The sequence below is a fragment of the Astatotilapia calliptera genome, chromosome 15, assembly GCF_900246225.1.
Source record: "Astatotilapia calliptera chromosome 15, fAstCal1.2, whole genome shotgun sequence".
Classification (NCBI taxonomy): Eukaryota; Metazoa; Chordata; class Actinopteri; order Cichliformes; family Cichlidae; genus Astatotilapia; species Astatotilapia calliptera.
The window spans coordinates 4,179,590-4,192,616 of NC_039316.1; the positions used below are offsets into that span (position 1 = coordinate 4,179,590).

Consider the following 13,027-nt stretch of genomic DNA (forward strand, 5'->3'; position numbering starts at 1 on the left):
AAAATAACTTGACAGCTTTATTCTTCTCGCAGACTGCGGTATTTAAGGCTTAGAGAGTAAAAATGAAACATAAGAGCAGAAATGAAACTTCAGATCAGCAAGAACAGTGTAGGAGTCCTGTTCTATGAAATATTAAGAGCAACTACTGTTGTGAAGTTGTTTTGCTGCAAATAGAACGAAATAAGGAATAAAGTTGCGTCTAAATATCGATATTATTTGTGACTAAAACGCAAAGGGGAAACACAAAGACAAATATGCGACAAATATGTGTATTTGTATGCGATTAAAAAACAAACAAACAGAAAAAAGAAACACAAGCAAAAAAAATTTTTGCTCCTCGGAGAGGTCCGAGGGACCTTCCAGGACAGGTGACGCTATTTTCTGGAGAACATCTCCGGAGCAGGTTGGGTCACAAGTTACCATATACCTCGGTAAGAAGCGAACCACGTTCGTAGTACAGAAAACCCAGTTAGCCAAAATTCAGGAGGAGGTCTGCATTGACTGTAAATCAAAATCTTGCTGACTAGTACCAACTCGGATTACGCCTGCCAGTTTCTGTGGATGCAACTTACCATGCGGGAAACCGCGCTTTAACGTGTTTATCACATTTTAAAAGAAGAAATTCTGTTTTATTCAACGAGAGAGCATTCAAAATGTGCAAAATGCGATATATACCACATGAGTAAAAACATATAGTTTCATATCACCCGTAGCATCAAGCTGTAGTGTGTATTTATTTATTTATTGTTTTCTAAATGTTAAGATACGCGGTGGTGTCTGTTCCCCTGATTGGATAGCAATTCTATGCGGGCCGTCCTACCGTTACCTGCAACTTCCTGTGACGCAAGCTCCTTTGACATACATATGTAATGAACTTCTGAATTACAGACAGTGTGGAGGAAGTCTGCATTGACTGTAAACATCGCAAAGGTTCATATAAAGCGCGTAGGTCAACAGGAGAGGTTTACCAGCACAAAGAGAGAAAATACTATTAGCAGGATTCGTGACTGTAACAGAGAGAGGCACGTTACAAGCTAGCTAATGATAGCTAAGACAAACGTTATCTGATATTATCATTTAGCAGTGATCCATCAGCTAGATAAAACGCTTAGGTACACGTTTCGGAAACGTTAAAGTAAAGGTTGTTTGGGGAAAAGCTGAGAAAGACAGAAAGACATCGAGAACCTTTTGGTGTGCTTTAGATATTATTGATGGACTTCATTGCTGGATGCTTAGGAGGTAAGTCACTCATCACTTCTGTTCGTTTTTACCGTGTCAGATACCCACTGCGGTTCCTGATATTTGTCATGGTAGCAAACCATCAAAACACTGAGCAGCTAAAAAAAACTATCATACATAAAAACATGTGTATGTAAAACGTATTTAAAAAATATGATTATATACTCTCACTCTCTCACACACACTCACACATCTATCTATCTATCTATCTATCTATCTATCTATCTATCTATCTATCTATCTATCTATCTATCTATCTATCTATCTATCTGTGTGTGTGTGTGCGTGTGTAAAAAATGTATATATACATTTAAAAAAACTAACTTACTATGATGTTTTTGTTTGTTTGCATGCACACACATAATGTGTGATTATATGACGCACGAAATATTGTAGTTTCACTTTCACTAATGGTATGACACTGAAGTTTGCTTTCGCTTCTAAGAAACTGCATTACTGAGCCTCATTTTATTATGGCTCTTCCACCGATTGATTGGGTTCATTTATGGATGTAGATGTGGTTAACTCACTTCACTGTGTTCCAGAATTATTATTCAGTAGCTTAAATTAACTTATTCTGTACTAATTAATGTGTGGCAGAACCTTTCGAGGCTTGAAACACAGAGAAACATTTGTCGTTTTGCTGCAAGTAAATTCTAGTTATAAATGTATGCCAACTTTCTTTACGGCTCCCTTGTGTCACTTGTTTAGCTCAGTGAGAAGTGAAAGCATCCAAGCAGTGACACAAGCACCACCAGTTTTTCCTGCTGTAAAGGGCTTGGCTCATTCCAACCCATACACAACCTTTTACAGTCCAATTCTATTTTTTGTTGTGTTTAAAGTGAGTCACGTGGAAAATCATGTGCTTTTCCATGTTTAGTGAACCGTCTAAAAACAAATTTGGAAGTTGGCTACTGCAGTTTCAGAATGTCTGTGTTCAAGTTTATCTGGAAAAAAAAAGATCATATCTGCATGTCTGTGAAGGTTCTCAGTCATCCAGGTCATCGTAGTCTAAAGAGCTTGGAAAGAAAAGCTAAAACTATGAACACATTCCTACTGTTTTTTTGTTTTCTAATATCCTTGTTGCATTGAGGTCAGTGACTGCTCATCATTGTGTTATGTCTGATTTGGTGTGTTTCCCAGCTTACAACTGGAACTGAGCTCCCAGGGGCTCATTTTACAAACAGGTCAAGTGACAAAGCATGTGATTATGCAGGATTAGTACACTCTGTTTGTTTACCATGGTGCTACAAATGGTTGATTAACATACATGTGTGTTTTCTAAACAGTCATTATAGTATTATGTTTGCTAAACTGGTTCTCAATTGCATTTTTTTAACCTCAAACCATAGAATAAGCAAGTATTTGCTTATTTATATTTTGTGAAGGCCCCCCCCCCCCCCAAAAAAAAAAAAAAAAAGATTTTGTTTTTACTGATACCGTCTTGGATTGCTGTACAGGTACGTTATCTAGTGAAGGTTTCGATATTAAAACTTAATGATGTTTGTCACCAGTTCAAGAGATATAATCAGCACGTGTTACAACATAGGCTCAGGTGAAAAGTTCAAGCTGGCATCACAACATTGGTATGTGCTTTACAGGCCCAGATTATGCAACATTCAAAGGCATGCTGAAGAGAGTTTTAGAGAGTGTTGATGCTCAGAGAGGTGGCTCTGAAGAGGCGATGGCAGTAGACTCTAAAATGACACAACTGCAGCAAGAGTTTTTGAGCTTCAAAGACTGGTCAAGTGGGCCATATGGGTTATAAAGACTGCTTTAAATAGAAACATATGAATAATAAATGAATAGCTACATATGAATTGCAGGATATCTCATGTGTAATCAGAGAGTGCCTCTCTCAGGGTTTCCTATTTTTGCTTCAGTTTGCTCCAGATTAAAACCAAATGATTATTCCAGTATTGTTTCATTGTCTGTAGGTGCGGCTGGAGTGTTGGTTGGACACCCATTTGACACAGTAAAGGTAGGTAATAACAACGTTATTGCCATTTTTTCCCGTTTTTTTTTTTCTTCCCCCCCACTCTCTCTCCTTGCATGTTTTAAAAGTGAAATCAGTTGCTTATAATGTGTAAAACATGCATGATTCTAGTCTTCCAGTGTTGAGGTGATCATTCCAAACATCTTGTCTTTCAGGTTAGACTGCAGGTCCAGAATGCTGATAAACCTCTCTATCGTGGGACTTTCCACTGCTTCCAGTCCATCATACGTCAGGAGTCGGTATGTGGATTTCTTTAGTCGTTCATTTTCTTCATATTATCCAGTGCAGGGTTGGAGCCTACCTGAGCTCTCATAGGGAAAGAGGCGGGGAACATGCTGGACAGGTTACCAATCTATCGCAGGGCGTGCAAATTGCTTTCACAGATCAATCTAATGCTAGTATGCATTATAATATGATTACAGAGATCATAGTTATATATTATAGCTTATATAATATATATAACTTGCTTGTTAGATTAAAGTCAATAAAGTCAAAGTGACGTGTAGACTTAAGTGATGCTTGATTCTTTTTCACACACTAACATAGGGATGGGTATCGAAAACCGGTTCTTGTTGAGAACCGGTTCCCACTGTTTCAATTCCCTGGAATCGTTTGCCATTTTTGCAAACGATTCCCTTATCGAATTCAGTCGCCACGAATGACGTCACCACGTTGCGGAGCGTCATTTACCTGGCAGGAAACACGGTGCCTAAGCGGCTCAAACGCTCAAAAGTTTGGTTATACTTTACGAGAACGGATGACAACAGGGCAACTTGCAATACTTGCAAAGTAGATACTTCATTTAAGGGAGGAAACACTACGAATATGCAAAAGCCATTTGTTCACAAAACACGTGATAACCTTAAATGAATATCGTGTTTTTAATTCCGCTCCGGACTCGTGAATCTCAACCAGCAGCAGCGGTAACGTTTGCACGTCCTCTCCCGTTAATGCAGCAGGTAAATAATCAACTAACAGTGTATATTATGTTAGCGCGATCTGCCTTATTACAAAACCTGCCATTACTGTGCATTTAGGTGACCATGATGAGACAGACAGAGTCTGGCTCAGATGCTGGCAGTTCTCGCTGCAGTCTTTTTTCCTGGGGACCCTGTGACACCCCGTTAAAGAGCCGTAGGCTGTGGATCTCTTAAGATCTCACTGTTGGGTTTGTAAGGCCATGTTACTCCTAAATTTCTATCTTATTCAAAGAGAAGATAAAAAACAAAGTTCTGAGCTAATCGACCTTAGTGTTCTCCTTTTTTAAAAAGAATCGATAGGAGAATCGATAAAGAATCGAATCGTTAAACAGAATCGAAAATGGAATTGGAATCGTGAAAATCTTATCAATACCCATCCCTACACTAACACCAGGCAGTGTTAGGAGAATCAGAGTGGGTCATTGTCCAAAGGTGCACTTTCTCACGTGTAACACACAGCAAGAGACATTGGCCCCATTGGGTAACACACACGTCTGAAAATGGCTTTGGTTTTATGGGCCATTTTAACCACACTTCCCATCACAATGGTGCTATGTTTTTACTTTCACTGTAATTACTTCACAGATTTTCCCTAAATCATCATATTTTCTTCTTTAGGATTCAGGATACTGTTGGAAATATATATAAAATGGTCATAAGATTTGTTATGCAAATGCATGTTATCAGTCTCACTGTGGTACTGCAGGCTGCTTTATCATAGGGAATGGTATGTAGAAAATAATTAACTGCCTTGAAAGATAAAGCAACTTATGGCTCTTGCCATCACTTTATAAGATGTAATGTACCGGTAGGTGTTTTTTTCTGACCCTTCTGGTTCTCAAGAGAAAAAGCTGTTCAAACTGAGATCAGGGAAGTAATGACAAGTGTAGATAAGTTCCTCATTGTGATGAAGGAACAATATATTATAGGTCTGGGATATGAAAAAGCTATCAAGAATACATATAGGCTTTAATTTATAGTGTTAGCTTGAAATATATGGGCTTCTGTGAAAACAGAAAATGCGAGTTAACCTGTTTTTTATTTTTAATTTTTAATGATTATTAAAATTATTATTGGATATTAATGCTATTTAAAATTAAGTAACAAGGAAAAAACAGAAACTGTTTAATTAAAACTCTTTTTATCTTTTACCCTGATTTCATTTTATCGTGATGTGTTACTGTATGTCTTATCTTTCACGCTTACCACAGGTATTTGGCTTGTATAAAGGCATTGGATCCCCCATCATGGGCCTTACATTCATCAATGCTATAGTGTTTGGTGTTCAGGGAAATACAATGCGATGGCTGGGGGAAGACACCCCAAGGAACCAGTTCCTTGCTGGTGCTACAGCAGGAGCCATCCAGACTGTGGTCTGCTGCCCCATGGAGCTGGCCAAAACCCGCATGCAAATGCAGGGTACAGGGGTAAAGACGGGCTATAAAAAGATGTACAAGAACTCCTTTGACTGTTTGCTACGCATTTACAAACACGAGGGTCTGCGAGGTGTAAACAGGGGCATGGTTACTACACTTGTCCGTGAAACACCTGCCTTCGGGGTTTACTTCCTGTCGTATGATTTGCTGACTCGCAGCCTCGGCTGTGAGCCAGATGCCCGCTTTTTGATTCCCAAACTGCTCTTTGCTGGGGGTATGGCAGGCGTCACGTCTTGGGTCTGCAACTATCCCGTAGATGTGATCAAATCACGACTCCAAGCAGATGGGGTGGGTGGTGTGAACCAGTACAGCAGCATTGCTGACTGTATCCGGCAGAGTGTCAGAAAAGAGGGTTACATGGTGTTTACTCGAGGCCTCACTTCCACACTGCTAAGAGCCTTCCCTGTGAATGCTGCCACTTTTGCTACCGTCACCCTCTTCCTCATGTACGTACAAGGTGAGGACAGAGGGCCTAAAGACTGTGAGCCGGCCCCGACACAGACAGAGGAGCAGACCCGGCCCACCAACCTGTGACAGCATACAGTGCTCATCCTCAACCCAGGCACTTTAGAAGAATACAGCAAAACAAAATATATATTCAAACTTTTTGTTACTCTGACTTGGTTTCGCATCACATCAGCCATTCCTTGTTTTGAATCCAAATATACTTATACTTTATATCAGCACTTTTTATTTTCTATGGAGCAAAAAGGAGAGCAAAACATCTTTACTTTTAGCAATAATTTAAGTTTAGTGTTTGCTTCTGTAGATGCAGAAGTTGATATACCTCTAATAAGGTGGGGGAAATAGAAGCTGACAGATTCTACAGCTTTTGAAATGACCTCATCCTTTGGATTATTTTGTATAAAAGAAAAGGATTTGTTACTTAGCCTCAAACCTGACAGTATGGCTAGATTGTGTGTATGGTATAGGCACTGGAAATTAATATCTCTATTTACATATATCTTCAAATTTGCAGGGTTTATTTGGATTTAAATATTCCAGAGAATCGTTTTTTAATGTATATCTAAAGAATTTCTCCTGCCTTATAAAATGTTTTTTTCTTTGTGTAAGGAAGCTAAAGCACCTGAAGTGTATCCTCTGAAGATTTGGGTGAGTAACAGGGAACCAATGTAGCGTGTGATAAGGGTGCACAACTTTTCACATTTAAACTGCTTTCAAACCAAAAACCATCACAGCTTCAGTCTCATCCATTGCACGATTAGCCCGTGCAGCACATGCCAGTATGGATGCAAGCAAAAAGCATCAGGTCTAACAGCTCTTCAGGGATCGAATGAAAAACGTATGGGTGTGAATCGAGGTTGCGGTTGCCGTTTTTGTTTTATTGTTTTGCCTGTGGGTGTTGTGTTCTTCCAAATAATATCAAGTTTTATTATTGTTACTCACTGCTGCGTTAAAGGTCTAGTATAAAACCTTGCTATTTTGTTTGTCATTATCTTCTTTTTAAAGGTGATTTTAAGTGTGTGCCTGATATTCAAGGCCAGATATTCATGCTGGGGCACTTTAAAGAAATCTGCTAGAATTGCATTTCTGAAACCAACAAATAACACAAGATTGAGGATGTTCCTTATTTTCTTGACCATTCATGTTTAACGTGTGAATGTGTTACTGCAGGCATGCGGCTTCTTGTTTTTACTCTAGGTCAGGGATCTCAAAGTCATTTTACATTGAGGGCCACACGCAGTCCACTTTCATCTTAAATGGGCCGGACAAGTGACACTCCACTTTCTGTTTAACTGCGCATTTAATCTATGAGATATATTAATATGAAGTAAAGAAGTGCAATTTCAACAGAACCTCTGTTTTTCTAAGTTGTAAATGTGCAAAATTACAGAAAACATTCTAGTAGCTCACTGAACACACTGTACTGTATTTATAAAACCTAAAGCTTTCATTGATTAATGAAAGTCTTTTTGTTTTAACTGAAATTTCTATAACAGGAACCTCTCTGTTATTTAATTGTTTAGCTATTACTTAACTACTTTGGTATAGTATGAATGACTGTGGGGGAGGTCTTTATCAGCAGGAAAGGCTTAAAACGTATAAAAAAATAAAGTTAATCCAAAAATGTGTGCCCTTCGTGATAGTTTCTAAAGTCATCCAGAGACCAGCTGTCTTTGCTGGGCCAATTTTAGGCCCTGGGCCTTATGTTTGACACCCCTGCTCTAGGTGATTCATTGCACTTTGGTGTTCTTCTGACTTTGTCTTGTTTCAGGGAAAACAGATCCAGATTTCTTTAACCATAACTGCCTTTAAGCTCTGGTGGTGTAACATCCTTTGCTGAATGAAGAACAGCAAACAAATTTAAAAGAAGAAATTTTGGATCAGTGTTCATGTTTAAATGTAAATGTTGCTATGAACTTGAGGTTTTCTTCTCAATAAGGGGATACTTTTCTGTCAGTCCTGTCAGACTCCAATCAAAGCTTTTTCGAGCTTTTAAGTTCTCACACTGGCAGCAAATTAAACCCAACATGTTTTGCATTAAAACAATCTACTTACCTGCAGCTGCACTAATTCCACGTTTGTTGAATGTAACACACCTGTTTTGATGTGGAGGTCTTTTATTTTAAGAGTTTAAGAGTTAAGTATTTTGGGGGAGTCTTTCAATGATGCTTCACTTAAACAGAGTTGTGTTGTGGTGGCGGTGATGAATGAAAGCATGATTGCCATGTATGCAAAAGTTGCTTTTGTTTAACTCTATATTCAACTTCTCAAACAGCGACTGGTATCTGTGGCTATAAAGTACATCTGAAGCATATTACATGACAAATATTTAATTTATTTAATCCAGCTCTTTAAAAGATACAATACTTACAGGATATAATTCTGATAATGCAGGATTGTTTTGAAGTGACTGGTTAAATATATATTATATATTTTTTATTCTAAAGTAATAATGCAGTGCAATGCCTTGAATGACCACATTTAAGTTTAAACTGTCTTTAATCAGTTTAAGGTACCTGGTGTATTTTCACAAAAAAGCTGAGACGTGATATTTTTGCCATGCAGAACCTATTTGTCTATTTTGGCAATAAAGATCTGTACAACTGGGTAAATAAAAATAATTTCAATAGTTGCTTGTTTCTTTTATCTCAGTCTTCTTAGTCAATGCAGTTTTTCATCTTTACTTCACACCAACAGTCACCTCAAGATACTTTATACTGTAAGGTAAAGACCCTACAATAATAGATTCCTGACAATCAGACAATACTGCTTGTGTGTCTGTAGCTCTGCGATTAGCACATATGCATTTTCTGAACAGTAATAATCACACCTCTTCTTTACTTGAGTTGGAGATATAGATTTCAAGGGCCAAACCCGATTTGATCAAAGTGTAGTTGAAATACTACTACATTAAATACAACAACAAATACATTACACATTCTTTCAGGCTTCAGTGTTGAATTAAAAAACAACGACAACAACCTGCATTTACACTGACTCGTCACTAGATGACAACCTACCTTTGTTTTCAGAAGTTTACATCCACTCATCTGTGCGTGAATGTTTTCTTTTTAAATTTCTTTGAATTGTTCTTTTTTCCAGAAAAACTAAAAAACGAGAATTGGGTGCACAAATTTATTTTGGGATTTCTCTAATCCACAATAGATCAAGAGTATACATGCGGGCTCAAATATATACAAATCCTCCCCTAAATCTTTAATAAGTGATGCTGAAGGTCACAGCTAGACTGGCCGTGGAAAATTCCGGGCAATTGCCCGATGGGCCGATGGTGATTTTTTTTGTAGCGGTATAAACAATGAAATGTGGTGGATTGGGCAAGGAGGTCGGATACACCCTCCCCCTTGCTTGGGCAAGGGCGCTGAAAGCAGTCTTATCACAGTCAAACAGAAGAAAATAGTGTGGAGGTGAAAAGGAACGTGATTTGTCCCGTACTTCAGCTAGAATGAAAAAAAGACACAGTGCTTGAATTATTCTGTGTCTTCTTCTCTCAGTCTTTCCCCTCCCTCTCCTGTTGCTACTGATCAATGATCAGCTGATCGGCTTTTCTGACGCAAGTCCCGTGTTTTGTTTGTTTATCGCCCACTTTGCGTCAGAAAGAGGAAACCAGCGGATATCGCGCTAAACAACACGTTTAAGTTTGATAAGCTGTTGTTAGAATTTATTTTATATTACTTTCTAGTATCAGCTGATGTTTGCTGGAATGGCGTCTGTAAACGCTGCTGGTCCTAGTATCGGTTTTGATGTCTTGTGAGAGGAAAATATGAAGATGAAACCAGGAGATGTCCTTACTGAGCTGAGCAGGTGATGGAGAAACAGGTTTATCTTTTAGGTGACATGAATGAGTTGAAGGGAAGTTATGAAATGTTTCTGAGAGACAAACAACACCTTCTTAAGGTGTTGTTTGTAGCTGACAGCTAGTAACTGTGCAGGGGCGGGTCTAGCAGAGTTTTGCCAGGGGGGCAGGTAGGGCATTAACAGGGAAAGTGGGGCACAAAGAAATACTTTTCTTTCTTATTCTTATTTAAAATGTCTAGCTTTTATTAAATAATTATCTGATGTAAAATGTATAGAAATCATACATATATGCCAACAAGACTGTTTTTTTTTTGTTTTGTTTTTTTCATTCAAAGCCTTTTTATTGTTTTTCCTATAATGCCTGGTAGTCAAAATGCCAGGGCCAATTTTTGTGGCATTCCAGCCCTGCTGAAGGTTCAACAAAGTCAATAAAGTTGACAGGGCTGATGCATATTAACTTTTTAGTGATCGTGATTGAGTACAAGTTGTAGCGTCTCTTTGCTAGCATGAAAAAGGACTGGTTTGACCAGAACAATAAGAAAGTGCAAGGAACTCTGTGAAGATCTAAGGCAAACAAGTTAGAAAAGGTCCCTTTCATTTCTAAACAACTGTAAATTCCAAGATCATCAGTTTAAACAATTGCAATTAGAAGTTATTTGGATGTAACTTTGCCAAGGTTATAGGGCCAGACTTTCATCCTTTTATGAGGAAACTGATTAAGATGTTCAGGAACTACACAGGAACCACCATGGCTCAATCCTTCAATAAAAACATCCTGAAAATGTGTTAAACCTAAAGTGTAAAGAGTAGAAGCTACAGATATTTGTGTAAAAATATAGGGAGTAAAATTAAAATTAAATACTCAAGTAAAGTACAGATACCTGGAAATTCTCCTTAGGTATAGTAATGAAGTATTTGTACTTCATTACTTTGCACCTCTATAAATCCAGCATCTGTTCCTTTAGCTAGCAGACACATTGTGCAATAAACTCTGCAGAAAGTTTGTGTGTTTTCCTGATATTTGTTGCTCTGCTTGCACTCGCTCCTCTTCTGCAGTGGTAGTTGGATGCTGAAGTGCCACGACCACAACTTATCGACATCAGCACTTAAAACGCTGTTTCAAATCCCTCCAGTCCACTTTAATGCCCGAGTGTTACACTATAAATGACACATAAATCATGCAGTGATGGATATTTTCATTTAAACTTTCACATTGTTTTTCAAACTATATCTAAACTCTAACCGATTACCAAATGCAGGGAAAATTACATCTTAGGATAACAACAAGAAGAGAAGTTGAACTAACTGTCTGACACTGAGGGCGACACAAGGTTGTGGATGAGGAGCTAAAACTTGAACAAGGCATGTGTGCAAATAGTTACACTGTAGTAAACCATCATAAACAGTTTTGTCACATCTGTTTAACAAAACCAAACCAATGGCTGATAAAAACTAGCACTAATACAGCATTACAGAATAACATCTGTATATTTATTTACTTGATAGTTAAGTAGAATGTGGTAGAAATATATAATTTCATATTAAAGGTATTTGCATATTTTTTTTATCCAGAACAGATCTACTTACACCATGGACATAAAAACAATAAACAAATACATAAAACTAAATGAAAGCCACAGTTTAAGAGTAACAAGGGAAGCAAAACAACTAAAGACACAAAATTGAATACAAAATAAAGCACACAAAATGCACACTTGTGATGTTATAGTTAAAAACACAAAACAAAACAAAAACCTTGGATGTTTTCATTTTTATTGACCTCAGTCGACACTGTCATGAGTTCAAGTGTGAACCAGAATTCATAAAAAGTTAGGATAAGAGAATCTTAGTGCTTAGATAATCCAACTGCATGGATTACATCCATTACCAAGGAAAGCCAAATTGTGCAGAGTATAATTTTATTTCTTTTATCTCCACCTGTTAATCCATTCTTCTCCTGTACTCATAAAGTATTTATATACTATATAGGTACTGAACACACTAAATTAAATGTAAATGTTCAGAAATTAGAAAAAAGGCTGTATTACAGCGTTCTACTGAATTCAATTTCAGTTGAAGCGCAATGACAGTAAACCTGAATTTTTCGTGAATAGATTCACACACGGGATGGTTGGTAATGTCATATTATTATGTGGCTGCTGCTTTTATCTTTGATCAGAACACATACAGTGGGGCAAAAAAGTATTTAGTCAGCCACCGATTGTGCAAGTTCCCCCACCTAAAATGATGACAGAGGTCAGTAATTTGCACCAGAGGTACACTTCAACTGTGAGAGACAGAATGTGAAAAAAAAAAAATCCATGAATCCACATGGTAGGATTTGTAAAGAATTTATTCATAAATTAGGGTGGAAAATAAGTATTTGGTCAATAACACATCAGAGCTGCTTTTCCACCATCTCTGGACCCGCACCAGTTTGCATACAGGGAGAACCGGTCAACTGAGGATGCGATCGCCATAGTGCTGCACACATTATTGAAGCACTTGGAACACAGGAACACCTATGCACGGCTCCTCTTTGTAGACTACAGCTCGGCTTTTAATACCATCCGGCCATATAAACTCCGTCCCAAACTCCACCAACTGGGACTCAACTCCTCTCTGTGCAACTGGATTGTGGACTTCCTCACTAACCGCAGACAGAGTGTCAGAGTGGGTAAGAACACCTCTTCCACCCTTGTGGTCAACACCGGTGCCCCTCAGGGGTGTGTTCTGAGCCCTCTGCTATACACTCTCTTCACCCATGACTGTATTTCCTCCTGCACGTCCAATCTCATTGTTAAGTTTGCAGATGACACCACAGTGCTCGGACTTATATCCAACAACGATGAGACAAACTACAGGACAGAGGTGCAACAACTAGAGTCATGGTGCCACGACAATAACTTGGTCTTAAACACCAAAAAGACCAAAGAGATCATTGTAGATTTCCGGAGGAAGGGTCATAACAACCATCTGCCTCTCTTCATTGGCAGTGAGGCGGTGGAGAGGGTGAGCAGTTTTAAATTCTTGGGGGTAACTGTGACCGAGGACCTGTCCTGGGGCAACCATATCACCTTAGTTGCACGGAAGGC

General features: G+C 38.4%; 1 protein-coding gene across 1 annotated transcript; it reads left to right on the forward strand.

The window, feature by feature from the left end:
- The first annotated feature begins 800 nt into the window (after positions 1-800).
- On the forward strand, positions 801-8,745 carry LOC113006980 (mitochondrial basic amino acids transporter-like). The gene is made up of 4 exons (XM_026143259.1): positions 801-1,239; positions 3,177-3,220; positions 3,391-3,474; positions 5,427-8,745. The coding sequence occupies exons 1-4, from the start codon at positions 1,212-1,214 to the stop codon at positions 6,183-6,185; spliced, it is 915 nt and encodes a 304-aa protein (XP_025999044.1). The 5' UTR covers positions 801-1,211; the 3' UTR covers positions 6,186-8,745.
- The last annotated feature ends 4,282 nt before the right edge of the window (positions 8,746-13,027 follow it).